General features: G+C 26.2%; 1 protein-coding gene across 2 annotated transcripts in view; it reads left to right on the forward strand.

The window, feature by feature from the left end:
* LOC117171618 (rho guanine nucleotide exchange factor 10-like) overlaps positions 1 to 24,733 on the forward strand; it is a 107,160-nt gene extending 82,427 nt beyond the window's left edge. For both annotated transcript variants that reach the window (XM_033359095.1, XM_033359105.1), the window contains 7 exons: positions 1,982 to 2,278; positions 2,364 to 2,456; positions 3,195 to 3,419; positions 8,763 to 8,924; positions 9,316 to 9,540; positions 16,146 to 16,460; positions 22,640 to 24,733. In XM_033359095.1, the coding sequence (XP_033214986.1) occupies positions 1,982 to 2,278; positions 2,364 to 2,456; positions 3,195 to 3,419; positions 8,763 to 8,924; positions 9,316 to 9,540; positions 16,146 to 16,460; positions 22,640 to 24,511 (3,189 nt within the window). In that variant the 3' untranslated portion in view covers positions 24,512 to 24,733. The remainder of the gene's footprint in view (positions 1 to 1,981; positions 2,279 to 2,363; positions 2,457 to 3,194; positions 3,420 to 8,762; positions 8,925 to 9,315; positions 9,541 to 16,145; positions 16,461 to 22,639) is intronic.
* The last annotated feature ends 1,782 nt before the right edge of the window (positions 24,734 to 26,515 follow it).

Genomic DNA, 26,515 nt, shown 5'->3' on the forward strand with positions numbered 1-26,515 from the left:
CATTTACAACCAAATAGAGGAATTTTCAACTAAATATACTTAAAAACCAAATTTCAACAAAAAGTAGAATAGTAAGTTTTTCGTTCAAAAAATTAATTTTCAGTAATTACAATCAATTTGCAAGCAAGAAAATTGACTACCAAAAAAGCCGAATTTTTAACAAAGGACACAAATTTTTAACTAAATAAAAATAAATTAAAAAGGAAATTATATTTCCAAACAAGAAGATTAAATTTCTTCCAAAAAATACGTATTTTCAAACAAATAGTTGAATTTTCAACTAAACAGATGTTTAAGAACAATATTTCAACTAATAAATACATTTTTAACAAAAAAAAAGAATATTTAAATTTTCCGTTAAAAAATGAATTTCAAAACAAGAAGGTACATTTTCTACCAGAAAAAAGAAATAATTTTTACCAAAATACCTCAATATTAAACAAGATAATTAAATCTTCAACTAAATAAAATTAATTTTCAACTAAAACGATTCTTAAAAACAAATTTTCAACCAGAATATTGTCTAACAGAATTACAACTAAATAGTGGAATTTTCAACTAAAAATATGTTTAAAAACAAAATATCAACCAGATTGTAGAATTTTTGACTAAGAGATACATTTTTAACAACAAAAAAAAGTTTAATTTTCCGTTCAAAAAATTAATTTTCTAATAATAAAAATTAATTTCCAGTCAAGAAAATTAAATTTCTACCAGATAATACAAATTTCTAACCAAATAGTGGAATTTTCAATAAAAAGAGATACATTTTATACAAAACGTACTAGAAGATTATTTTTTCTAACAAGAAAGACGTATGGCGCTAAAGGCACTATTTTCTCACAATTGTCCGCGAATAAAACTACGTTTTTTGTTTTCTATGAAAAATATTAATAGGCAATCCTTAGTCCAAAAAAAGAAAAAAAATTCTTTTCTTTTTAGGAAAAAATTGTTATCTTTTTTTAATTTTCAATAGAAACATTTTATTGTGGTTGTCTAAATTAGTTTGATTAGTGGATGTTAAATAGGATTTTAAATTGGATTTTAATCTCATTTAAATTTTGTTAATTCTCATAATATGTACGCCATATAAACGATTCACAAAATACCGAGAAATATAAAGAAAAAATAATTTAAAACCAAATACAGAACATTTTACCGAATAGTGGATTTTTCAACTACAAGAGATACATTTTTAAGAAATAATAATATAGTAAAATTTTCCATTCAAAAAATTAATTTTTAACGAAATAAAATGAATTTTTCATTCAAGAACATTAATTTCCTACTAGAAAAGACGCTTTTTCAACAAAATAACTTACATTTTTAATCAAATAGTTGAATTTTTATCGAAGGCCATTAATTTTGGTCTCTAAAAATATGTATTTTCAACAAATTACATAATTTTTTAACTAAATGGTTTAATTTTGACTTTATATTTTTTCGTTTCTAAAATTTTTCTACTTAAAACGACCAGTAAGGAGTTCAATTCTCATTTAGGAGGCTTAATTTCTGTAAAAATAAAAATCCATAACAATCCTTTAAAGTTCGTATCAATCGTAGTAATTCCTAGCAAAATCGTTTAAAATCCTTTAAATTCCGTCAAATATTTTGAAATCCTAGGAAATATTTAAGAATCTCTTGAAATCTCATATAATGTATAAAAATATATTAAATTATTTCAAAAGTCATTAAGAATCCTTCAAGTGCCTTCAAATCCTTTATAATATTCTAAACCCCTTTGAAATCTGTGAAATATTTTTAAAATTCCTTGAGATCTCATAAAATCCCTAAAAAACTTGTGGAAATATCGCTAAATTCGAAAAAAAGTGTGTAATTTTTTGAAATACTTTGTAGTCCTTTAAAATACCCAAAAATCGTTAAAATCTCTTCGTAAATGTTTACGAATCCTTGGGTAAAGGAAATCTTATCATTCGGTAGTTCTGAAATGAATTGACGAATGGATTTATATTCTTGACAGGACTACAAGAAGCCTCTGGAAGAATCGTCACCGCCAATTTTAAGTCAATCGAAAATTGCAACACTTTTTCATAGACTTCCGGAGATTCTACAGTGCCACACGATATTCAGAATTGCGCTCGCTGAGTACGTGAGATCGTGGGATAAAGAGGAGAAACTCGGCGATGTGTTTGTCGCGAGTTTCAGCAAAGCGATCGTTCTCGACATCTACAGTGATTTTATTAACAATTTTTCGGTGGCGATGGACCTCGCGAAGCAAGAATCAAAACGAAAGACTGCACTTGCTGATTTTTTTAAGGTACTTGTTAAGAATCTGATTTAAATTTCGCGCCAAAATCGTGAGACGAGATTTGAGAATAAATTTTCATAATTTTGAATTTTAGGTGAAGCAAATAAGCGCCCATGACCGATTATCTTTCTTTGGACTGATGGTGAAACCCGTACAGAGGTTTCCCCAATTTATTCTATTTTTACAAGTAAGTTTGATATTTCACTTCTTATTCTTTATACATAATTAGAGTGTCAGCTGGACCGGGAAACCGGGTAAATCGGGAATTTTCTGAGACCGGGAAGAGAATTTTATTTTTTGACCGGGAATTTTACAAATATTTGGAAGAAACATTTCTCCAAGTTTAATTTCAATAGTTTTTTAAATAATTAGTCGAATTGTTCTGATTGAAAATAGTTTTTCATTTTGAAAAATTATTTTAAGAGAATATTCAAAATTATTTTAAAAGATATCTAAAATTGTTAAAAAAAAATCTGGAAGATTTTAAGAAATTTTTTTGTTATTTGTAGAATTTTCTAAAAATTGTAGGAAAAATTAGATATATTTCAAAAGATATTTACAAATTTTAAAACGAAATTTTTAATTCAAATAAATGTAAAATAACTTCTAGATTTCTTAGGATTTTGAAATAAAACTTTGAAGCTTTTCAAGAATCTTTAAACTATTTAAAATAAAAGTAATTTAACTTATACTTTAAGAAGTATTTTTTAACATTTTTTTTAAATTGTTCAATTTCTAAACTTTTTAAATTTCAATTCCAAAAGTTTAAAATTCCAGAATTCCACTTTGAGTGTTTCAATTTTTACTTTATTGTTTACAGCTTCGAATTTTTTAATTTTATTGCCCGTGAAAAATGTTTGCGAATCAGTAAAAAAAACAGGGAAATGACCGTGTATTTGAATTTTTGGATTTTTTTTCCACCCAGGACTTATTGAAACACACGCCGCATGGACATCACGACAGGATGTCTTTGCAGTTGGCGTTGACGCAGCTCGAAAGTTTAGCGGAAATGCTAAACGAGAGAAAAAGAGAAGCTGAACAGTTTCAGGCGTTTAAGGAGATGCTTCGCCAGGTGTCGGGAAAACTCTCGCATCGGCCGCTCTCTTCGTCCTCGCGGTACCTGATAAGAGAAGACGACGTTACTCAGTTGGTAAGAATTTTTCAATTTCTCAGTAGAAAATTCGTATGATTCTAAAAAAGAAAAGACTTTCTTTGAATTTAAATTTCGCGCCAATATTGGTAGTGGTACACTCAACGAGAACCTCTCATTCAATCTATTCCAGTCATCACAGAGTGTCACCTATTTTCAATTTTCTCACCTTTTTCTCCTATTTTGGGGTTTCTCATATTTTGTTACCTTTTTTCAATTGAAAAATTAACATTTTATTCAAAATTACAACTTGCACACCAAATACAGTTTTTATTACACTTTCCTAATCGACGAATCTTGAAGCAAATGATTGAAATTTTTATTTAAAAAAATTACTTTTGCAGAGAATAGTTGAATTTTCAAGCAAATAGTAGAATTTCTAATCAAGACTTGAATTTTTAGCCTAAAGGTGATTTTTTTTTTTAGCAAATAGTTAAATTTGCCACCCAAAAAGACGATTTTTCAAGTAAAAAAGAAATTCCCATCCAAAAAGGATGAATTTTCGACAAAAAAATGTCTGTTTAACAAAATAGTTGAATTCAGGTTAATTCTGTAACAGGAATATACTTTTTTGTGTTGTTTTTGATCAAAAGAACTGACCTTTTCATTTTAAACAAAAAAAGGTGACTTTTTAAGAAACTAGTATAATTTTCAATAAAATAATTAAACTTTCAACGAATTTCTGCAGTTTTTAACTAAACAACAAAAATATAATATTAGACTTTAATAAAAATTATTAACTCTCCAACGTAAAAGGTGAATTTGTAAAAATTTAGAAAAAAATATTTTTCCACCGCAAGATACATTTTCAACCAAAAAATATTAATTTCCTACAAAAGTATACATTTTTGACTAAAAAAGATGAGTTTTAAAAAAATCGTAGAATTTTCACAGAAAGTATGGGTTTTTAATAAAAGAGATTATTTTTTAAATAAAAATTCAAAAATAGAGTTTTCAAATAAAAGGAATCAATTTTCAAATAAAAAAGATAAATTTTCAAAAAAAAAATATGAATTTTTTACTAAAGTATAAATTTCAGACCAAAAAAGATGAATTTTTCATAACAATCTTTGAGATTTCACAAAAAGTAGGTTTTTTTATTTAAAGAGATTATTTCTTAAACAAAAATACAATAATAGACTTTTTAAATAAAAAGAATTAATTTTCAATAAAAAAGGATGACTTTTCAACCAAACAATATAAATATTCGACCAAAAACAACTACTTTTTGACAAAAGACTTTAATTTTCTACAAAATAATTAAATTTGTAACTAAATAGTAGAATTTGTAACCAAAAAAATGATTTATTAAAAATTCCACTACTTGGTTGAAAGTTGAACGAATTTTTTCAAGTTTCATTTTTTTTTCTTTAAAGATTCATAATTTTAGTTGTAAGTTCGTTTTTTAGTTAAAAAATAAAATTAACAACTCTTTTTAAAAAAAATTTTTTTTTTAACCTAAATTTAAATATTTTGTTAAAAAAGTCAAATGAATAATTGTAAATAAACTTTTTTATTGTTATTTTATGTTCTTATTTTCAAAATTAAATTGTTTTATAGAGAATTAGGCTTTTTGGCTTGAAAATTCAACAAAATGTTAAAATTTTGTTGTGGAAATATCAACTATAACATTTTTTGATAAACATTAATATTGTTTGTTGAAAATTCAACAATTTGTTTAACATTATTTTGCATTCTTGACGACGGAAGAAGAAAAACATAACAGAAAATGTAAAAATGTGCAAAAATCTTACAGGCATTTTTTTCTGTCCCTATATCTCCGAAACAGTTAAGCTTTTTTCAAGTTTCTTTTTTTTAATTCAGAAAACTTATGAAATTCTGGTCAAGATGGGCCTAGGTTAGCTCAGTTTCATCCATTTTATTTAAAACCATTACAGAAAATGTAAAAATATGCACAAATTTTCGTACTTTCTTCGTTTTTTATTAATATTTCCAAAACGATTCAACTTTTCTCAAGTTTGTTTTTTTAGTTTAAAAGCTTATTAAATTCAGGTCAAGATGGGCCCAGGTTAGCTCACTTCCATCCATTTTTTGGAAAACCATTACATAAAATGTAAAAATATGCCGTTTTTCGTTTTTTTACAAATATTTCCAAAATTGTTCTGTTTAAAACTCGTTTTTTTCTGTTCGGAATTAATTTTTTGAACTGAAAATTTGAATATCTGTCTTTAGTTAAAAATTGAACGTTTTTAGTTGAAAATTAAAGTATTTCGCTGTAATTACATGTATTTTGTTGGAAATTTACGAGTTTTTTGTCAATATTTTCTCTTTTTTCATAGAAAATTTTTTCGTAGTTAAAAATTTAATTGATGTTGAAAAGTCGTATTTTTGTTGCTGAATTAAAATGTTTTTCATTACAAATTAAAATCTTTTTAATTTAAATATCAGTTACTATATTTTTTGTTCAGAATTGAGCTTTTTTGGAATGAAAATTCTGTTACTTGTTTAAGAGATAAACCCTTTTTTTTAAACGAATTTTTTTAAGGTTCATTGTTTCAATCGAAAACTCTTCTATTTGGTTGAAAACTGAGCTGATTTATTGAAAATTGTTTTTTTTTCCTGGCTGAAAGTGAATTTTTTTACTGAGAATTTAATTATTGCAGTTTAAACTTGTAACTATTTTGTTGTAAATTGTATATTTTTAAATTTTTTTTGAAATTGAAAATATAATTATTTCAGTTCAATATTCCATCTCTTTAGTTAAACATTCATCTTTAACTGTTCACTTTTTATTTGAAAGATTATCTTTTTTAGTTCAAAATTCATCTTTTTTGTTAAAAATTCAACAATTCCAGTTGATGATTCATAATTTTAGTTAAAAATTCATTAGTTTGGTTAAATTTTTTTTTAAACTGAAAATGTAACTTCCATTTTCGGTTGAAAACTGATCTTTTTTAATTCAAAATCCATCTACTTTGTTGAAAACTTGACTTTTTTAGTTGAAAATTCAACTATTTTGTGGAAAATTCATGTATTGTATTAAAAAATGTTTTTTTGTTTTAATTGTATAGAAAATTGATCTTTTTTGTTTAAAATTCATCACTTTAATTGAAAATTCAAGTATTTTTTAAAAATATTTTTTTACATATTTGTTTTTATCTGAAAATTAAACTAGTTTATTTATGGCTAAAAATGGATCTATTTTAGTTTTAAATTCAACAGTTTGGTTGAAAATTGGTCTTTTTTAGTTAAAAATTCATAAATTTGGTTAAAAATTTGCTTTTTCTGGTGGATAATTAATTATTTTGACTGAAAACTTAACTATTTCATTATTGGTTGGAAAATTATCTTTTTCAGTTCAAAATTCAACTGTTTGGTTAAAAACTTGTCTTTTTTGGTTCACAATTCAACTATTTTGTGGAAAATTCCTGTATCTTGTTGAAAAATTATTTTTTTATTTTATAAAAAATTAACCTTCATGTTTTAAAATTCAAGTGTTCAAGTATTCGTAATTTTATTTCTAAATTGATCTTTATGGTTGCAAATTTAACTAATCCAGTTAGATATTCCATAATTTTTGTTGAAAATTTATCTTTTTGGTTTAAAATTCATCACTTTAATTGAAGATTTAATTTTTTTTAATTAATGTTTTTTTAACTGAAAATTTAACTATTTCATTTATGGTTAAAAATGGATCGTTTTTTTTTTTTTTTTTTTAAGTTCAACTATTTGATTTAAAATTTGTCTTTCAGTTAAAACTTCAACTATTTAGTTAAAATTTTATGTATTGTGTTGAAAATTCGCCTTTTTCGGTAGAAAATTAATCTTCTTATTTGAAAATTAATCTTTTTTCGTTGAAAATAAAAGTACTTGGTGGAAAGTGAAACATTTTTGCTAAAATATCTTTTTGTTTAAAATTTATCTATGGCAGTTAAAGATTTATAATTTTAATTGCAAATTCATCAAATTGGTTGAAAATTTGCTTTTTCGGGTGAAAAATTAATTATTTTAACTGAAAATTGAACTATTCCGTTTTTTGGTTGGAAACTGATCTTTTTTAGTTCAAATTTCAACTATTTGGTTGGAAACTTGTCTTTTTTGGTTCAAAATTCAACTATTTTGTGGAAGATTCATGTATCTTGTTAAACAATAGTTTTTTTTTTAATTTTATTAAAAATTAATCCTCGTGTTTTAAAATTCAAGTTTTACAATCAAATATTTGTAATTTTATTTTTGAATTTATCTTTATGTTTGAAAATTTAACTACTTTGTTAAAAATTGTTGTTTTTTTTTTAACTGAAAATTCAACTATTCGGTTGAAAATTCGTTTTTTTTTTTTTTTTAGTTGAAAATGCACCTAATTATCGTCTTTTTGTTTAAAACTTATCTGTTTTAGTTAAAGATTTATAATTTTAATGAAAATTTCATCAATTTGGTTGCAAATTGGCTTTTTCGGGTGAAAAATTAATTATTTTAGCTGATAATTTCAACTATTCCGTTTTGTTTGGAAACTGATCTTGTTCACTTGAAAATTCAACTATTTGGTACTTTAGAGATAAATTCAAGGAATTAATATTATTTTTTGAGTAATACTTAAATTTGTCTTTTTTGGTACAAAATTCAACTATTTTGTGGAAAATTCATGTATCTTGTTAAAAAATCGTTTTTTTTTTAATTTTAATAATAACTAATCTTGTTTTAAAATTCAAGTATTACAATAAAATATTCGTAATTTTATTTTTAAATTGTTTTTTGTGGTTGAAAATTTAACTATTTTGTTAGAATTTTTTTTTTTTTTTTAACTGAAAATTCAACTATTCGTTTGAATATTTTTCCTTTTTAGTTAAAAACTTAACTAAATATCATCTTTTTGTTTCAAACTTATTTATTTAAGTTAAAAAGTTATAATTTTAATTGTAAATTCATCAAATTGGTTGAAACTGATGAAAAAGTAATTATTTTAACTGAAAATTGAACTATTCCGTTTTCTTGGTTGGAAACTCATCTTTTTTAATTGAAAATTAAACTATTTGGTACTTTAGAGACAAATTCAAGGAATGAATATGATGTTTTTGGTATTACTTAATTATTGAATTAATCCATCGTGCCTATGTATGTAAGAAAATTTTGTATTTTTTTATACAAATTATTTGTATTTTATATAATTTTTCATAAACACGCGAAAGTTTATAAATATTTCGAATTTATTATTTAAAAAAATGTTAAATATTTTTATGGCTCTGTACTGTGAAAAATTGTGCGCAGTCTGTTTATATTGCTGTGACGGATCGACTTTTTTCATGATTTTTTTTATCTTAATTTAGACATGACCTCCAAACTCTTCAAATCGGTAAATTACAATTTTTTTTAAATCTCTTCCAGGAGTTCAACCAAAACGGTATGATCACAAAATCGAAGAGAAGACGTCTTCTCCTTTTAAATGACTTAGTAGTCTGCGTTTCCGTGGCGTCTAGAGCCACGGAGGATTTTTCCGGAAACGAAAGACTCACTCTAAAATGGACGCATCCAGTCTCGGAGGTTGAAGTGAGTCTCCTAAATATATTTTCTATTAGAATATCTCAATTTTTCTTTTTCTTATAACATTTTTTTCCCCTTATTCTTGAAAGGAAAAAAATGACACGAATTTTTTTATTTCACTCTGATCTGAAGAATTTCTGAAATCGATTTTCTTTATCTGCCGACCCCAAAAAAAATCGGTTCTTTTTCAAATTTTTCGTAAAATGTGCAATATTTTTGAAAAAATGGTTGCAAACAAGTGATTAAAAGACTTTTTTTCTTATGGTGCAATTTTTTTAGTTGAAAAATTGGAGACTTTGCGAAAAATTTGAAAATGAACCAATTTTTTTCGCTCGACAGATAAAAAAAATCGTAATTTCAGAAATTCCAATAGAGAAATTAAATGATAAAATTGCAGATTCAAGATACTAGCACCTCGCCAACTCTGAGTCGTCTGTTGACTGCCGGCCTTAACAAAGGAAGCAGTTTGAGATCGGACAGAAGTGGCGAAAGTGGACAGAGCGGACAAAGTGGACAACTCGGGGCAGACAGTCTCTGTGCTGAGATGAACGATCTCATGCACGATTATGAAGTAATGTCGAGGATAAGCGACCTCGTTGCTCAGCTCAAAGGAACCTACGAGGTACATATTATCGATTTTAATTTCGATTTTAATTTTAGCCCATTAACGTCCAAAATGCCACTTTTAAGGGCATGTGATAGTTCGTCGTGTGGTCAATCGGGTACAGTTTCTCCGTCTTTTTTTTCCCCACAAAAATTAAAACTTTTTAAAAACTGAATTCGGAGGTACTGTAAAATATCATAACGGTCGTCCCCGGACTCTTTTTTTACAAGGCAAAACAAAATTATTGTTCTAAATAAAAATTGTATGCATGTACAGTGGACGTTTTCTAATAGTGCTTTTCTGTTTTTTTTTTATTATTGAATCATTTCCATTAATTATCGCTCCGGTATGAAAATACCCGAAGACCCCGAATAAACGAGTTGAAAGCTTTTTAATAATTATGAAAGATTTGAGGAGAAATGGTTTCGGTTTTATTTAAAAAATAATAATTTTAAGTTTGAAATATTTTAAAATGTGAGTGAAAATAATATGGAAGACGTCGAGACCATTTTTATTTTATTTTTCAAGATTTACAAATTTTGTAGGTAAACTGAATTTTGTCAGGTTGTGAAAAAAAGTTCTTGAAATTCTTGGGGATTTTAAAATTTTTTAAAAAGAGTTTGAAAGATTTTAAAACAAAATTTTGCAATTTTGTCATATTACACTATTTTAGGAAAAATTTGAAACGATTTAAAAATAATTAAAACTTGTAAAGTTTCACGAAAATGAAAGATATTTTTTCAGGTTCCATAGAAAAAATTAAAATAATTTTTTATTTCGAAAAATTTGAAGAGATTATTTAAAAAGATTTCAGAAGATTTCAAAAATGGTCAAAGAAGAAGCTGAAAGATTTTAGCGCAATTTTTAAAACTTTCCAGAATAAATAAAAAATGCAGGAAAAATTTGAATGATTTTTAGAAATTAGAAGGTTTCGAAGGTGTGACAAAATAAAAAAAAAAAAGAGAATTTTCCTTTTTTTCGTGTAAAAGTTTTAAAGAATTTTTTATGTTGAACAATGAAGTATAAGAGAAAATCGAAAAAGTTTTGTAAACATAAACGATTTTCTAAAATTTCTCAAAAATAGTTTAGAGGATTTTAAAGTCAAATGTTTCAATTTGGTAAGATTCCAAAATAAAAACGAACAAAAATCGGGTAAATTCAAGAAATATTTAGTAGAACTGAAAATAATATTTGAAAGTTTCCAAGAGAATAAAACAAATTTTCTTAAAATTGCTGGGAAAATTTAGAAGATAGTAACGTAATTTTTTTTTAGATTTGGAGACTGGAATTTTTCATAATATTTTGTAAAATCCTATAAAATAAAACAAGTTCTTAAAGTTTAATAGATTCTTTTCTGATATCCTTGAAATATTTAAAAAGCTTCTACATTTTCTCAAGAATCTTATGAAAATTATATTTATATAAATTTAAATACAAGCTAATAATAATTATTTTCTTGTTCTCAATTCTCAGAATTTATTTTCAACATTGATTTATTATAACACTTCGATAATATTCCATTAATTTAATTGTTACCAAAAAATAAAAAAATTTCGTTAATGGTCTTTCTTTAAGAGTGACATACAAATGTTAAAATATTTTTGCTTCGTTACAAAGTCTAATTGAATAAAAATATCACATTTAAGAGTTGGTTATTTTATTGTAGTAGAAAAAAAAATATTTAGGGGTTTATCATATTCCTTGTTTTCCGAAAATAATTAATATATTATTAATAAATGATTAATTAAATCGTTTGCCTTATTTTAAATTATATTAATAGCTCACAAATTATTAATCAATTAACTATGTTTCACAGTTAAAAATTTCGGGAATTGAAACATTTGTCGGAAATTTAATAATTCGTTTATTGTAAAAGTCAATCTTGAAGTCGCTGAATTTTAGTTTTTGATATTTTGAAATTTGCAATTTTATTTTTTGTCAATTAAAAATCTTGTCGTTATTTGAAATTTGGATTTCAAAATATGGGATAAAAGAATATGTAAAGACGTTGAGACAATATTTTAATTTTTCAGGATTTATCCATTTTTTTTTAGGTATAAACTGAATTTTGTCAGTGTCTAGAAAATGAACAAAAGTTCTTAAGATTCATGGGAATTTTTTTAAGGATTCTTTTGTAAGGAATTTCAAGAGAAAACTGAAAAAAGATCACAAAATATTTTGAATTATTTCCTAAAATTGTTAAAAAGTGTGTAAACGATTTTGAAGCAAAATTTTTTAAGAATTTTGTAAAGTTTCACGAAAATGAAACACATTTATGTAAGGTTCATAGGTAAAATTAAAATAATATTTTATTACAAAAAATTAATTTTTAGAGATTATTTTAAAAGATTTTAAAAGATTAAAAAAAATTGTCAAAGCAGAATCTGAAAGATTTTAGGGCAATTTTTTTAATTTTGCAGCAAAAATTTAAATAATTTTAAGAGATTAGAAGGGCTGATAAGATTTAAAAAAATAATAATCGTCCTTATATTCGTGTGAAAATTTTTAATAATTTTTTATTTTCAAAAATGAACTTTAAGAAAAATTTAAAAAAGTGTTTTAAACACATAAAAAGATTTCATAAAATTTCGAAAAAGATTTCATAAAATTTTGAAGCAAAATGTTTTAATTTGGTAAGTTTACAAAATAAAAACAAATAAAAAATTGAGTAAAACCAAGAAATATTTAGCAGAATGATATTTGACAATTTTGAGAAAAAATCGAGTCAGTAAAAAATTATTTCAGGAATTTAAGAATTATGTATGTATTTTGTCTGAATTAAACTGTTTTTATTTAAAAATTTTAATCGTTTTTAACAGTAATATCAGCTACTATATTTTTCGGTCAGAATTCAGCTTTTAAGGAATGAAAATTTTTAAATTAAATTTTGTTGAAATTTCTGTTTTTCCTGGCTAAAAAATTTAATTATTACAGTTTAAACTTGAACTATTTTGTTGTAATGTTGTTTTTCAATGTTTTTTTTTATAAAAATTATTGATAAAAGTTAATAGTTTATTCGTAAAATAGAGTCAAAGGGTCAGTTATTCAGTTTGAAAAGAATCGTCTTCTTTTTTTTTTATTTTCTTATTATTTTTATTGAATTCAACTGTTTTGTATAAAAATTTTATCGGTTGGAAATTTGTCTTTTATTGTATTAAATTTTACGTTTTTTGTTGAAGATTTTTCTCTGGTTTAAAATAAACTAATTTTTGTTTTAAATAATTTTGTTTTTTCCTTAAAAATTGATTTACCGTAAATTCAACGTGCCATTTTTTGGTAAAAATTTGCCTCTTTTAATTAAAAAATCAATCATTTAGATGCAAATTCGTGTATTTTATTGAAAATTCATCTCTTTCGGTTAAAATTCAATCATTACGCATAACACTTAATCTTTTTGGTTGAAAAATCATTTTCCGGTTGACAATCTAATTTAGTAAAAATTGGTTTTTCTTTTCTAGAAAATTGATTTTTTTTGTAGTTGAAAATTCAACTATGTGTTTCAAAATGGACTTTTTTGGGAAAATTATTCGTCTTGATTGCAAATTCATTTATTTTGGTTAAAAGAATAATTACTTTGTTAAAATGTTGTTGTTAAAAAATAATATTTGAGTTGAAAATTCATCTTTTTGGTTGAAAATATAAGTATTTTATTTAAATCTACTCTTTTCGGTTCAAATTATTTTTTTTATCTGAAAATTGAACTATTTCATTTATGTTAAAAATTTATTTATTTTTTAGTTGCAAATTCACTTCTTTCGACGAGAACTTAACTATTTTTTTGGAATATATTTTTTTAAATTAATTTTTGTACCTCAACATTGAGAATTTTATTAAAAATTTGACTTTTTGTTTAAATTCGACTGTTTCTTATTCAATATTAAAATCTTTTTTTTTTAATATCAACTATAACTTCACTTTTTTTGGTGCAAATTGAATTATATTTTTGAAAATCCACTTTTTTAGTTGAAAATGTAATAATTTGGTTAAAAATTAATTTTCTTTTAAGAAACAAATTTGCCTTTTTTCTTAAGAATTTCAAATATTTAGTTAGAAATTTATGTTTCTTGTTGAAAATTCGTCTTTTCTGGTAGAAAATTAATCTTGAATAAAATTTATTTTTTTTATTATAAAATGCAACAGTTTGTTTAAAAAAAAATTTTCCTTATTGACTAGTTTAGTTTAAAAAATCCCTGTTTCAAGTCCAAAATTTCTAGTATTTCAGTTAAATATTTATCATTTTAGTTTAAAATTCATCTTCTAGTTTGGAAATAAAATTACTTTTCTGAAGGTTCATAGTTTTAATTGAAAATTAATTTTTCTGTTTGAAAAATTAGCTATTTGATTGAAAACTTGTTTTTTCTTTGGCTGAAAAGGAATTTTCTACCGAAAATTTAATTTTTAACGAAAAATTGCACTATTTTATTTTTGGTTGAAACTTGATCTTTTTTTTTATGAAAACATAACTATTTGGTTCATAATTGATATTTCTTATTCAAAAATTAAATTATTTTTTGGAAAATTCATGTTGTTTGTGAAAAATTCGTCTTTTATTGTAGAAAATTAATCTTATTGATAGAAAACTCATCTTTTTCGTTGGCATAAAATGAAGCTATTCCAGTTGAAGATTTATAATTTTAGTTGCTAATTTATCAGTTTGGTTGAAACTTAATTTTTTCAACTGAAAATGTAACCGTTCCACTTTGAGTTGAAAATGGACCTTTTACAGTATAAAAGTGAACAATTTTCATGTAAATTGATCTTTTTTAATTGCAAATTCATTTATTTTGTTGAAAACTCATGTACATGGGTTTTAAATAAAACTATTTTTTTTATAGAAAATCGACTTTTATTGTAGAAATTTTATTTCTTTGAATTTAATCCTGTTATTTAAAAATTCTTCTTTTTGGTTAAAAATTCATGTATTTTCTATAAATTTTCGTCATATTCAGCAAAAATTAATCTTAGTTGAAAATGAATTTTTTTTTAGTTTAAAATTTAACTATTTGTTTGAAAATTTGTCTTTTTGTATTTGACAATTCCAGCATTTCATTTTAAATTCAAGTACTCCAGTTCAATATTCATAATTTTAGTTGAAAATTCAACTGTTTGGTTGAATATTGGTCTTTTTTAGTTAATATTCACAACCTTTTTGTTGAAAATTCATATATATTTTTTGAAAAATCGTGTTTGTAGAAAATTTATCTTCCTGTTTGAAAATTAATCGTTTTCTTTGAAAATTCATTTTTTGCTTGAAAATTCAAGTATTGCAATTGAATATTCATCACTTTAGTTAAAAATTTATCTTTTTGGCTAGAAATAAAACTATGTGGTTAAAAAGTACATTAAATTTTTTTTTAAATAAATATGTTTTTGTGTAGAAAAATAATTGTGTAAACTGAAAATTTAACTTCCATTTTTGGTCGAAAACTGATCTTTTTTAGTTGAAAATTCAAATTTTTTTATTGAGAATTAATGTTTTTTTTAATCGCCTTTTCGTAGAATTTTTAAAAAAATGTATTTATTTTATTATTCTTATTTTTTGAAAATTCAAATTTCTACTTAGAAAAATAGGAATTTAAAGCGGTTAAAATTGAATTTAATAAAATGCCCACATTATTTTTCATAAATATGCTGTGAATGTTATGTATAAGTAGATAAAATAAAATTTTAAATTATTATTAAAATTCATGGACTTTAGAGGCAAATTCAAGAAATTATGATGTTCTTTAGTATTTTTTTAATTATTTAATTAATCGATCGTGCTGAAATTCTTTTCGATTGCAATATTTTCTAAAATATGTAGAAAAAATTCAATTCATTTAAAAATATATTTAAACGTTTCGAAAAAAATTCAAGAATGATTTTGAATTTGGAAAAATATAAAACCATTTCAATTTTTCTCAGTGTTTTGAAATAAATTTTTTAAGTTCTTGAAGGATGCTTAAACTATTTAAAATGAAAATAATTTAACTTATAATTTAAAAAAATTTATTCTTAATTTTGTAATTTTTCTAGCTTAAAATTACTTTAAAAAATATAATTTTGAAAATTTTTAAAGTTCATTGCTCGATTCTTTAATTTAGAGTATTAAAAATATTAACGTGGATCTCTATTTTTGGAATTTAATTTGAATCTTTGAACTCTATAGTTGATAAAAGTTCTAAATTTTTCAGTTTATCTGCATTTCATTAGAAAAATTTAAATTATAAAGTGTTAGTACCTTCCATTTCATACGTGTAAATTTAATTTGTTGTTTATTGTTTATGCCTTTAAATGGAAAAATGTTTAGAATAGAGTTCGATTTTTTAAATTTCATTGATCGTGAAAAATGATTGTGAATCGGGAAAAAAACGTGAATATTTTTCTTCAATTAAAACGGCCACCGTGCTTCAGTATTATTTAATTATTTAATTAATCGGTGATGTTAATAAATAGAAGAATGTCTTGTAATATAGTTTGTCAAGTTTTGAAAAATCCGAAATATGTCCATGGCTCTGTACTATGAAAAATTCGACCTGAAAAATGTCAGGGAATTTGTTTCCCGGATTTTTGAGTGGACAACACAAGTCGAAGTATTTTAATTTTTTAATTTTAAATTTTATTCTTTTTTGTTTTATTTTTAGGGTATGACTTTGGACACGACGAAACAGATTTTGCAGACCATCCAGTCGTCGATTCAGCAGAAAGACGAGGACATGGTTTGGGCGGACAGTTGTTGTCTCCAGTTGATGACGAAGCAGGGACAAATGTACACTTTTCAGACGGACAATCCTCTGGTGAAAAAAGACTGGGTCACGGAATTGCGATTAGCTCAATTGGCTCTCGATCCCAACAATTCGCCTTCCTGGGAAGTGCCGGAACAGGAGCAGAGACCCTCGACGAAAATGCCACTTTTCGTCAGCTCGCAGCCTGTTTACCAGTCGCAACACCAAACCGAAGTAAGTCTAATTTTACGAATTTTACGAATTTTACGAATTTTCAGAAGAAAAATCAGCCCAAGTCCGATTTCAACCGATTTTTAAATAATTTCAAAATGTCTTGAAATGTTTTGAATTGAAAATTTTTGATAAAAACATTTTTATTTTATCAACTTTAAATATAAATAAATAAATCATTTGTTTAAGGGATCTGTACTTTAAGTTTTACAAACTGAACAATAATTGATTTGACAAAATGATTCTAAGTCCGTTCAAAATTTGAGAATTTCCAGATTTTAACTGTTTGAATTCAAATTGAAATTAATATAATATTATTTATTCCGACAATTTTAATTTTAAATAAAAATTTTAATGATTCATCAATCAAATATTTTTATTTCAATGCTTTAGGTCTTCTTTTATATTATTTTTTACATTAAATTTCATAAATAAATTGATTAATATATTTTTATGGAATTTTTTTTTGAATCATTAAAAAATGTAAACGTGCTGTTCAAACTTTATAAACTATTTTTAACTTGAAAATAACTACATAATAATAGATAGCCGTAATTAAAAGCTTTTATTGAATGTAAAATATTGTTGAAATTGAAATTATTCAATTTTTTACACATTTAATTTGACATTTTTCAATTTAGAAAAAGAATATAATATCAGGGTAGCCGCTGAACTGGGAAAAACCCGGAAATGATACGGAATTTATTTCTTGACCGGGAATTTTACATATTTTCTAAAGACAAATCTGTCTAAGTTCGATTTCAACAGTTTTGTAAATAATTCGTTGAATTGATATCTTTTTTATTATCTATTTTAGATTTTTATTTTTATGCTTATATTTTTAATTTAAAGAATTTTAACTTGAGTCTTTATTGAAGACTTGAACAGTTAAAAATTAAAAACGTTTGAATTTGAAAAGTTTTGATAAAAAAATAAAACTATTCTAAATCCGTTGAAAGTTCAAGAATTTCCAGATTTGTAATTAATTCTTAATTAAAGGCCTTTATTAAATTAAAAATATTGTTTCAGTCTAAATTATTCAATTTTTAACCCATTTAATTTAAAAAAACTTGATTAAGAAAAAGGATAATTATTTAATATTTATCAATATTTGACTTGTAATGTAAGAAGACTAAATTGAAGCTAAATATTTAAAAGTAAACAATTTTAAACTTAATTGTTTGACATAGAAAGCTTTGAATTGTTAAAATTTCGAAAAGCTTTTAACATTTCAACGTCACAATTTTTATTGTTCTACTTGATAAAATGTTTAATTTGTAAGCGAAATTGTTGAATTTTGATGTATAAATAATAATTGAACACGTATTATTTGTAGAAAAATTTGAGTCATTTTAAGAAATATTCAGAAGTTTTTCAAAAGATTCGAAATTAATTTAAAACTTAAAATGATATCAAGTAATTTAAACGAAGTTTGTGAAAAAAATGTGAGAATTTCTAAACATATTTTAAAATAAATAAATTTTTTCCAATTCAAATCATTTTCAATTTTTAATTATTTCAATTATTTGAAATAATTTCAAGTTCTAAATTAACTTTAAATTTTTTTGAAACTTCTAAATAACTCTTAAAATTACTCTAATTGTTCCTAAAAATAATAAGTGTTCAATTGTTATTTTAAAAAAAAATGTTAAGGACATTTTTCAAATTCGCAGGATTTTCTAATATTTTTAGGACAAATTGAATCAATTTTTTAAATTATTGAGAAGTTTTGAAAAAATTTCAAAAATAAAGCTAAATTTGAAAAAAATTTAAATTACTTCTAGATTTCTCAAGATCTTGAAATTCAATTTAAAAGTTTTTCAAGGATGCTTATACTATTTAAAATGAAATTAATTTAAATTCTAATTTAAGAAGTTAAAGTTGAAAAAAATTCAAATTTTAAATTATTTAATGACCTGAATAATATAATTTTGACCATTTTTTAAGTTAACTGATTGATTCTTTAATTTCAAGTATTGATAATGTTAACCTGGATTTATATTTTTGGAACTTAATCTAAATCTTTGAACTCTATAATTTATGGATATTAAAAATTCTTAATTTTGCTGCTTAAATTCATTATACTTGAAACTATGCAGTTGAAAAGTGTTAGTACCTTCAATTTTAAAAGTTAAAAATTCAAGAGTTCCACTTTCACTGCGTTAGTTTTTTTTTATTACTTGTACATTTACTGTTTAGCTTTATATTTCGATTTTTTAAATTTTATTGACCGGGAAAAATATTTGCGAATCGGGAAAAAACCGTGAAATGACCGGGAATTTTGTTCTTTGATTAAAACGGTCACCCTGAATATGAACTGAATTATTTTACATAAAAAGCTTCGAATCTCTAGAAGTTTAAAGAACTTTTAAACTTTGAACCTTACGATTTTAGTTGTTATATGTAATAAATGTTCAATTTGTATGTGAAGAACAACACGTATTATTTGTAGAAAAAATTTGAGTAATTTCAAGAGATATTTATAAGTTTAGAAAAGATTCAAAATTAATTAAAAACTTGAAATGATTTCAACGAATTTAAACGAAGGATATTAAGATTTTTTTCAAAACTTCTAAATATATATTTTTTTTAAGCCGTATTTTATCGCTACACATACTTCGTTTAAATTATTTCAAATTATTTCAAGTTCGAAATTTAATTTAAATATTTTTTAAACTTCTAATTTGCATGATTTTCTAATATTTTTAGAAAATTTCAATTCACCTTAAGTTCATTGCTTGATTTTTTAAATGCGTGATTCGAAAATATTTCACTTTAAAAATTTTCCGTTTTAGATATTTAAGCGTACATTTGAATTAAAAGAATTGTGAAGTCCAGTTTTAAAGACTTGAAAATTTAAAAATTAGGCGCTTTTAAAATCGAAGATTTTGATTTAAAAACATTTTTATTTGATCAACTGTGAAAATAAATTACCTAATGATTTTTAAAATTGAATTGTAGTTTAAGTTTTAAAAAATAAATAATAATTGATTGTGCAAAACGATTTGGAATCAGTTCACAATTTTAGAATAAGCAGATTTTAATGTTAGAAATTAAACTGTGGCTTTTAATTAATTTCAGTCTAAAATATTTCAGTTATTATAAATTAAATATTCAAAACTAAACAAAAACAAAACTTTTTGAATTTTTTGAATTTGAACAGGAAATTATTCAATTTTTTACAAATTTATAGTTGGAACTGGAATTTATCCAGAATAATAATTCTGACTTGGAACCGGGAATTTTCAAATTTTAATAAATTCCGAGCTATTACTCAAAATTTTCGAAAAGGAACAAAATTCTAAATTGGAACTGGAAATTTTTCCAAAGAATTAAAATTTTCTTGGAACAGGGAATTGTCAATAGTTAAATAAATTCCGAGCTTAAAGACGGATTTTTTTTTTAATAGAATGATTTCTCATTCTAAGTTGAAACGGGATATTTTTGGAAAAAATTAAAATTATGGATTGGAACAGGGAATGCTAATTCTTACATTTAGTTGAAAGGGAGAATTTTCGAAAAGAATCAAAATTCCAGATTTAACACTCAATATGCATACATGATAAAAATCACGGTAAAGTGAATCGTGGGTAATATACACCCCAAAGGTATTTAATCATGTATTGTTTAACCCCTATTAAATATTTTGTTACAATAAAATTATCCGATATAGTTTAAGGTATCTTCCATAAGGTAGAGTTGATTTTTAGCCATTTATTTATTTTAAGTTTGTTAAAAAAATTATAGAAAAAAGTGAAAAAATGGTTTTTTTTTTACTTAAAAATTCACAACTCGCGCAATTTTAATTTTATTATTCTGAAAATTCATGACTACTTTTGAAATAGTTTACTTTCATAAAAACATATTACAACATGGTTGCTTTCAAAAACGATATTTATTTGCACAGTTGAAATGTCAATTTTATGATAAAATGATGAATCGGATTTTTCGTTTTTAAATCGATTTATTATTATAAAAATTTTAGGTACTTTGACATGTAATACTAATAAAATACAAGAAATTGATAAAAGAGATGTATGTAACAGTATTTTAACAATTATATTTTATTCTACACATTCACAGTCTGCTATCGCATGACGCGTTGCCGTAAGTTATAAGCCATCTATAAAGAAAAAAGTATGAAATAATCGAAACAAAATAATTATTTCACTTCATGTGATATAGTTACGCTAGAATTTTAACAAAAATCAATCAAATTTCAAAAAAAAAAATGGCCCCAAAATTACTTTTTTACTCACTAAGTTCACACTGGGTGTTTGAAACCCACGATTTTTTTTACCTCCACTTTCAGCAGCTGCTGCTAGTAGACGGACACTTAAAATGGTATAATTTTGAACATTTTTGAATTGATTTATTTTTTCATTTAGATAATTGAAAATGATATTGAATGAAATGACTTTTAAATTTATTTTTCAAAGTTTGAAATTCAAGTTTTTCACTTTCAGTTCTTAAATTTACAGTTCAGGTTTCATTATTTCGAATGGAACCATTTTTAGATTTATTGTTCGATTTTTAAAATTTCATTCCCCATGAAAAATGTTTGATTAAAATAGCCATCCTGAATGCGTAATTTTCAAATCTTTTATTTCAGAAATTTTCCATTTTATGTTTTCATTTTTAAGTGTACACATTTTAAGTAAATAATTTCAAAATGCAGTCTTGAAAACTTAAACAATTGAAAAATAAAAAGCGTTTGGAATTTAAAATTTTGGGTAAATGACACTGTTATTTTATCAACTATAAATATAAATGAATAAATTATTTTTTTAATGGATCTGTACTTTAAGTTTTAAAAACTGAACTGAATTGATTTGACAAAACGATTCTAAATTCGTTCAAAATTTGAGCATTTAAATAAAAATAAAATATAATATTAAATCAAATAAATAAAAATTTTTAATGATTCATCAATAAAATTTTTTTTATTTCAAAGTTTTGGGTTTTCCTTTATATTATTTTTTTGCATCACATTTAATAAATAAATTTAATAATAGAATTTTTCAGTAATCAAAAAGTGTAAACTTGCGGTTGTAACTGTATGAACTATTTTTATCTTAAAAATAACTCCATGATAATATATTCGTAATTAAAGGATTTGATTAAATTAAAAATATTCCTTAAGTTGAAATTATTTAATTTTTTACCCCGTTTAATTGAAAATTTTTCAATTTAGAACAAGAATATAATATGTACTGATTTGTTTTACATAGAAAGCTTTAAATCTCTAGAATTTTGAAGAATTAAAAGTTTTGTGAAATATTTTTAATCTATCTAAAATTTTTGCTCATCCTTTACAATATTTATGGCTTCTTTTGTAAATCATTAAAATCTTTGTGCAATCTTTGAAATCAGACGAACAATTTCGTGAAATGATTCAAGTCTTTGTGAAATCTTTTAAATTTATCCGATACATTTGCGAAATACTGGTGAAATTTTAGGAAATAATTTAAATCCTTGTGAAATCTTGACAAAATATTCCAAATCTTCGCGAAATATTTAGTAAAATTAGTGGAATTGTGAAAATCTTTGTGAAATTTTTGAATTATGCACGAAATATTTCTGAGATTTTTGAGTAATCATTAAAATCATTGTAAAAGTTTTTAAATCTATCTGAAATTTATGTAAAGTCTTTTTGAAAGTTATAGGGATCCTTGCGAAATATTAAAAAAAATTGAAATATATCTTTGTAAAACCTTTTGAATCTATCCAAAATTTTTGTGCAATCTATTTGAAATCTTTGGTAATATGAATTTTGTACATGTATTTATTATTATTTACTATTTATTGTTTATTATTTATGTACAATATTATAAATCTATGCCCTTGCCGCTACCTAGAAAAAAAGGCTCCACCTCTTACGGATTAAATTCCATTAATTTTTCAAAAACAAAAATAGAAAATGTAAAAATCTCAAATTTCGAGTGTTTTTTTTTTTTGTCAATATTTCCGAAATGGTTCAACATGCATGTACCGTATCGATTGTCGCAATTTTTTTAACATCCTGAACGATTAAGCATTTTTCCAATTTCTGTTTTCATTTGGCTTTCGAAATTCTGGTTAAAAAGGATATTGATGATTTCATTTGACCTATTTCCGCCCGTTTTTCGTTCAGTCTCAATGTCTCCTAATCTCGCTCCTTTGTCCTTTTTTTTTGTCTCCAGGTCCGTTGCGGCTGCTTCTACACAACCCAGAATCCCCGACCAACCAGAAGACGAGGCCGCCACCAAAATTACCTCTGGATTTGCACTGGAGACGGCGTCTCGAGTCACGTGACAATTTTCAACCAGTCAACAACCGCATCATCAACATCCCTCAAACAAGTCTCGGCCTTCGACCTGTTCGAGACGCGAGTCGCCGCAATGGAGTTTGTGAAAGGAATCCCCGGCGAAACCTCAAACCTCGCCTCCGATTTAGTCTGGATGGGCACCGATTCGCGAAAAATCATCATCTACCATGCCGCCGAGCCGGAAAAGCACGAGGAACTCGGAAGCTACGCAGTTTCCGGCCCCGTAATTCAAATCAAGTATCATTACGACAATGTTTTCGTCGCTCTCGGCACCGGATCCTTGCTCATGTTCCGCAGACAGGCCGACGGAACTTGGCATCTTCGTGAGCCGCTCGTCGTTCATCTCGGAACCGAGCCCACTTCCTGTTTAATGCCCATCAACTCCTCGGTTTATGCCGCGTCCGGGAAAAAGGTCTGGGTTCTCAACGCACTCACGGGTGAAGTCGCGAAAAATTTCAGCGTTCAGCACGAGCACGTCGGCAGTGTGAAACTCATGGCGCACTCGGGAGTTGGACTCTGGGTGGCTCTGAAGAATTCGAGCACTGTTTGCCTCTATCATACGGAAACCTTCAAACACCTCCAGGACATCAATATCGCCTCGAATGTTCTACGAGTGACGAAATCCGCCACCTCCTCCAATTCGAATTCCTGTGGCGACAATCTCAACAACAATCAAACTTCCGTCTGGGTAACATCACTGATGGCCTGCAAGGGTCTCCTCTGGGTCGGAACGAACGTCGGCATAAGTCTGACGATTCCTCTGCCGCGTCTCGAGGGCGTTCCAATAATCTCCGGTCGCGTCAATATTTCGTATCACGCGCACTTTGGACCAATCACTTTCCTCCTCGCGATACAGAACACCAAGAGTCTTGTCTGCCCGAAAGAAATGGAGGAAGCTCCGGCTGCGCATCGCTCAACGCCCGAATCCAACCAACGCAAGGACAAGCCTCTGGACTCTTCGAATGTGGTGAAACTCCGTCATCAACTGGCCGAGAGTCCCGTGATGCTACGGCGAAAACTTCGCAGTCGGGAGAGTGAATTTCGCGGCTCGAAGACACTGCCGCGCGGCTTGGGCTGCACAGGCGGATTTTTGTCAAGCTCGACATCGAGCTCGCAGAGCTCGGGCGAGAATTGCGATGTTTATGGACTCTACGGGGAATTGATGTACGTGAAGGATTACGAGAACGAGAATAATTCGGGGATCGATCCGGTTTACGAGACGTTGCGCAGAAGTGATCCGGAATTGGCGGCGATTCCGAGTAAAGTCAGCACCCTGGATCGACGGCTTCAGATGAAAATCACACGACCGCGATCCCTGGACCTGTCGAATTGGTCCGTCGATTCGCACGCGAGTTCGCTCTACACGTCTTCGGGCTCCGAGGAGAATTTGAGTCTGAAGGCGGGCAAGTTGTCGCGGAATAGCAGCACGGCGAGTCGAAATGGTCCGTACGAGGTGAGAGGCGGCGAGAGCAAAGAGTCGCCGACGAGGGACGTGAAGGCGACCTCGACGCCGACGAATGAGAAGAGCAAGGGTGGAAATAGTAGTGGGAAAAAGGGCGGTGGGGGAAAGACGACGTCGACGGCGAATCAGGATCAACCAAAAAGGACTGTTTTGACGCTGATGGGTGGCCGAGGTTACGTCAATTGGCGGCAGATGAATGCTCAGAGTGATAAGAATCAGAAGATTAGTTTTAAGGATCCGAATAGCAACGACGCGCACATTGTTCTCTGGGAAATGAAGTTATGATGACTTGTTCCGCGGCGAGACTCGGGCACGAAAAACCGGGAGGTTTTTCTGCACCGAGGTGCTTTCACAATCCGGAAGCTTCCTAGACTTTCCGTAAGTTAGACAATGATTAGGTGGTAATCGGTTGGAGACTGAAAAAAATACAGCAAAATATATGATTTGTATATTTGAAGTTTTTGAGTTTTTCTAGCCTACGAGAATGAGGAGACGAAGGTTTAGAAATTCGAATTTGGCGCCAGTCAAGCGCCATCTGGCATGCACTTGTGATTTGGAGGTTAAGGCGCGAAATTCGAATTCTTTTTTATTTAATGAATGAGAAAATAGTCGAGGAGTTAGCCACTAATGATTTCGAGTTTCTGATTTTTTATTTTGTTTTCTTTAATTCTTTCTTTAGTGTTGAATAATATTAATTACTTTCAAATTGCAGTAAATTTTACTTAATTATATTGAATCCATGGTTCTTCTATAAATTCTTTCGAGTTTAGGAACTTTTTTCTAATTACTTAAATTCTTCTGAATTTTTGCAATTCTTGTGAATTCTTTTGATTTTTTTTCTGTTGGAATTTCTAGAATTCTTTCAAATTTTTGCGAGTTTACTAAAACTGTTTTCAATTCCTAGGAATTATTTGGTTTCTCTCGGAATTCTTTGTATTCTTATGAATTCTTTTGAATCCCTTTGAATTCGTGCACTTCCTGACATTTTTGGTAGTATTTTGAATTCTTGTAAATTTTTTACAGTTCTTTGAATTTTCGCGAGTTTACTAAAATTATTTTCAATTCCTGTGAATTATTTGGTTTCTCTGGATTCCTTTGAATTCGTTATACTCTTATGGAATATTTGAATTCTTTTGAATTCGTGAAATTCTTTAAATTTTGGGTATAATTTTGAATTCTTCAAAAAATTTTCAGTTTAAATTTTTGCGAATTTACTCAAAAAAAGTTGAATTCCCATGAATAATTTGGTTTTTCTGAATTCCTCTGAATTCTTTGGATTCTTGTAAAATCTTTCAATTCTTATAAATTCTTTGTAATTCTTATGGGTTTTTATGATTTCACTTTAAGTATTTTGAATTCCTGTGAATTATTTAGATTCTCTGGATTCCTCTGAATTCTTTGTATTCTTATGAATTCTTTTGAATCCTTTTGAATTCGTGCAGTTGTTTACATTTTTGGTCGTATTTAGAATTCGTGTAAATTTTTTAGTTCTTCGAATTTTTGCGAGTTTACTAAAATTATTTTGAATTCCTGTAAATTATTTGATTTCTCTGGATTCCTCTGAATTCTTATAAATTCTTTGGAATTTTTACGATTTTGTTTGAAATATTTTGAATTTCTGTGATTTCTTTTAATTCTATGGATTCCTCTGAATTCTTTGTATTCTTATGAATTCTTTTGAATCCTTTTGAATTCGTGAAATTCTTTACATTTTTGGTAGTATTTTGAATTATTGTAAATTTTTTCAGTTCTTTGAGTTTTTACGAGTTTACTAAAATTATTTTTAATTCCTGTAAATTATTTGGTTTCTCCGGATTCCCCTGAATTCTTTGGATTCTTCTAAATTCTTGTGAATTCTTGTTAAATCTTTCAACTCTTTGGAATTCTAATGAATTTTTATGATTTGACTTGAAATATTTTGAATTCCATTGAATTATTTAAATTCTCTGTATTTCTCTGAATTATTTGGTTTCTTTTGAATTCGTGAAATTCTTCAGATTTTGGGTGTAATTTTGAATTCTCCTAAAAAAAATTCAGTTCTTTGAATTTTTGCGAGTTTACTTTAAAAAAATGGGCTTCCTATGAATTATTTGGTTTCTCTGGATTCTTCTGAATTCTTATGAATTCTTTTGAATTCGTGCAATTCTTTACATTTTTCGTATTATTTTGAATTCTTGTTATTATTATTATTATTTATTTTTTTTTTTGAGTCCTTTCAGTCCGTTGGAATGCTTATGAATTTTTACGATTTGACTTGCAATATTTTGAAATCCTGTGAATTATTTAAAT

Source organism: Belonocnema kinseyi, chromosome 1, assembly GCF_010883055.1.
Source record: "Belonocnema kinseyi isolate 2016_QV_RU_SX_M_011 chromosome 1, B_treatae_v1, whole genome shotgun sequence".
Taxonomy (NCBI): domain Eukaryota; kingdom Metazoa; phylum Arthropoda; class Insecta; order Hymenoptera; family Cynipidae; genus Belonocnema; species Belonocnema kinseyi.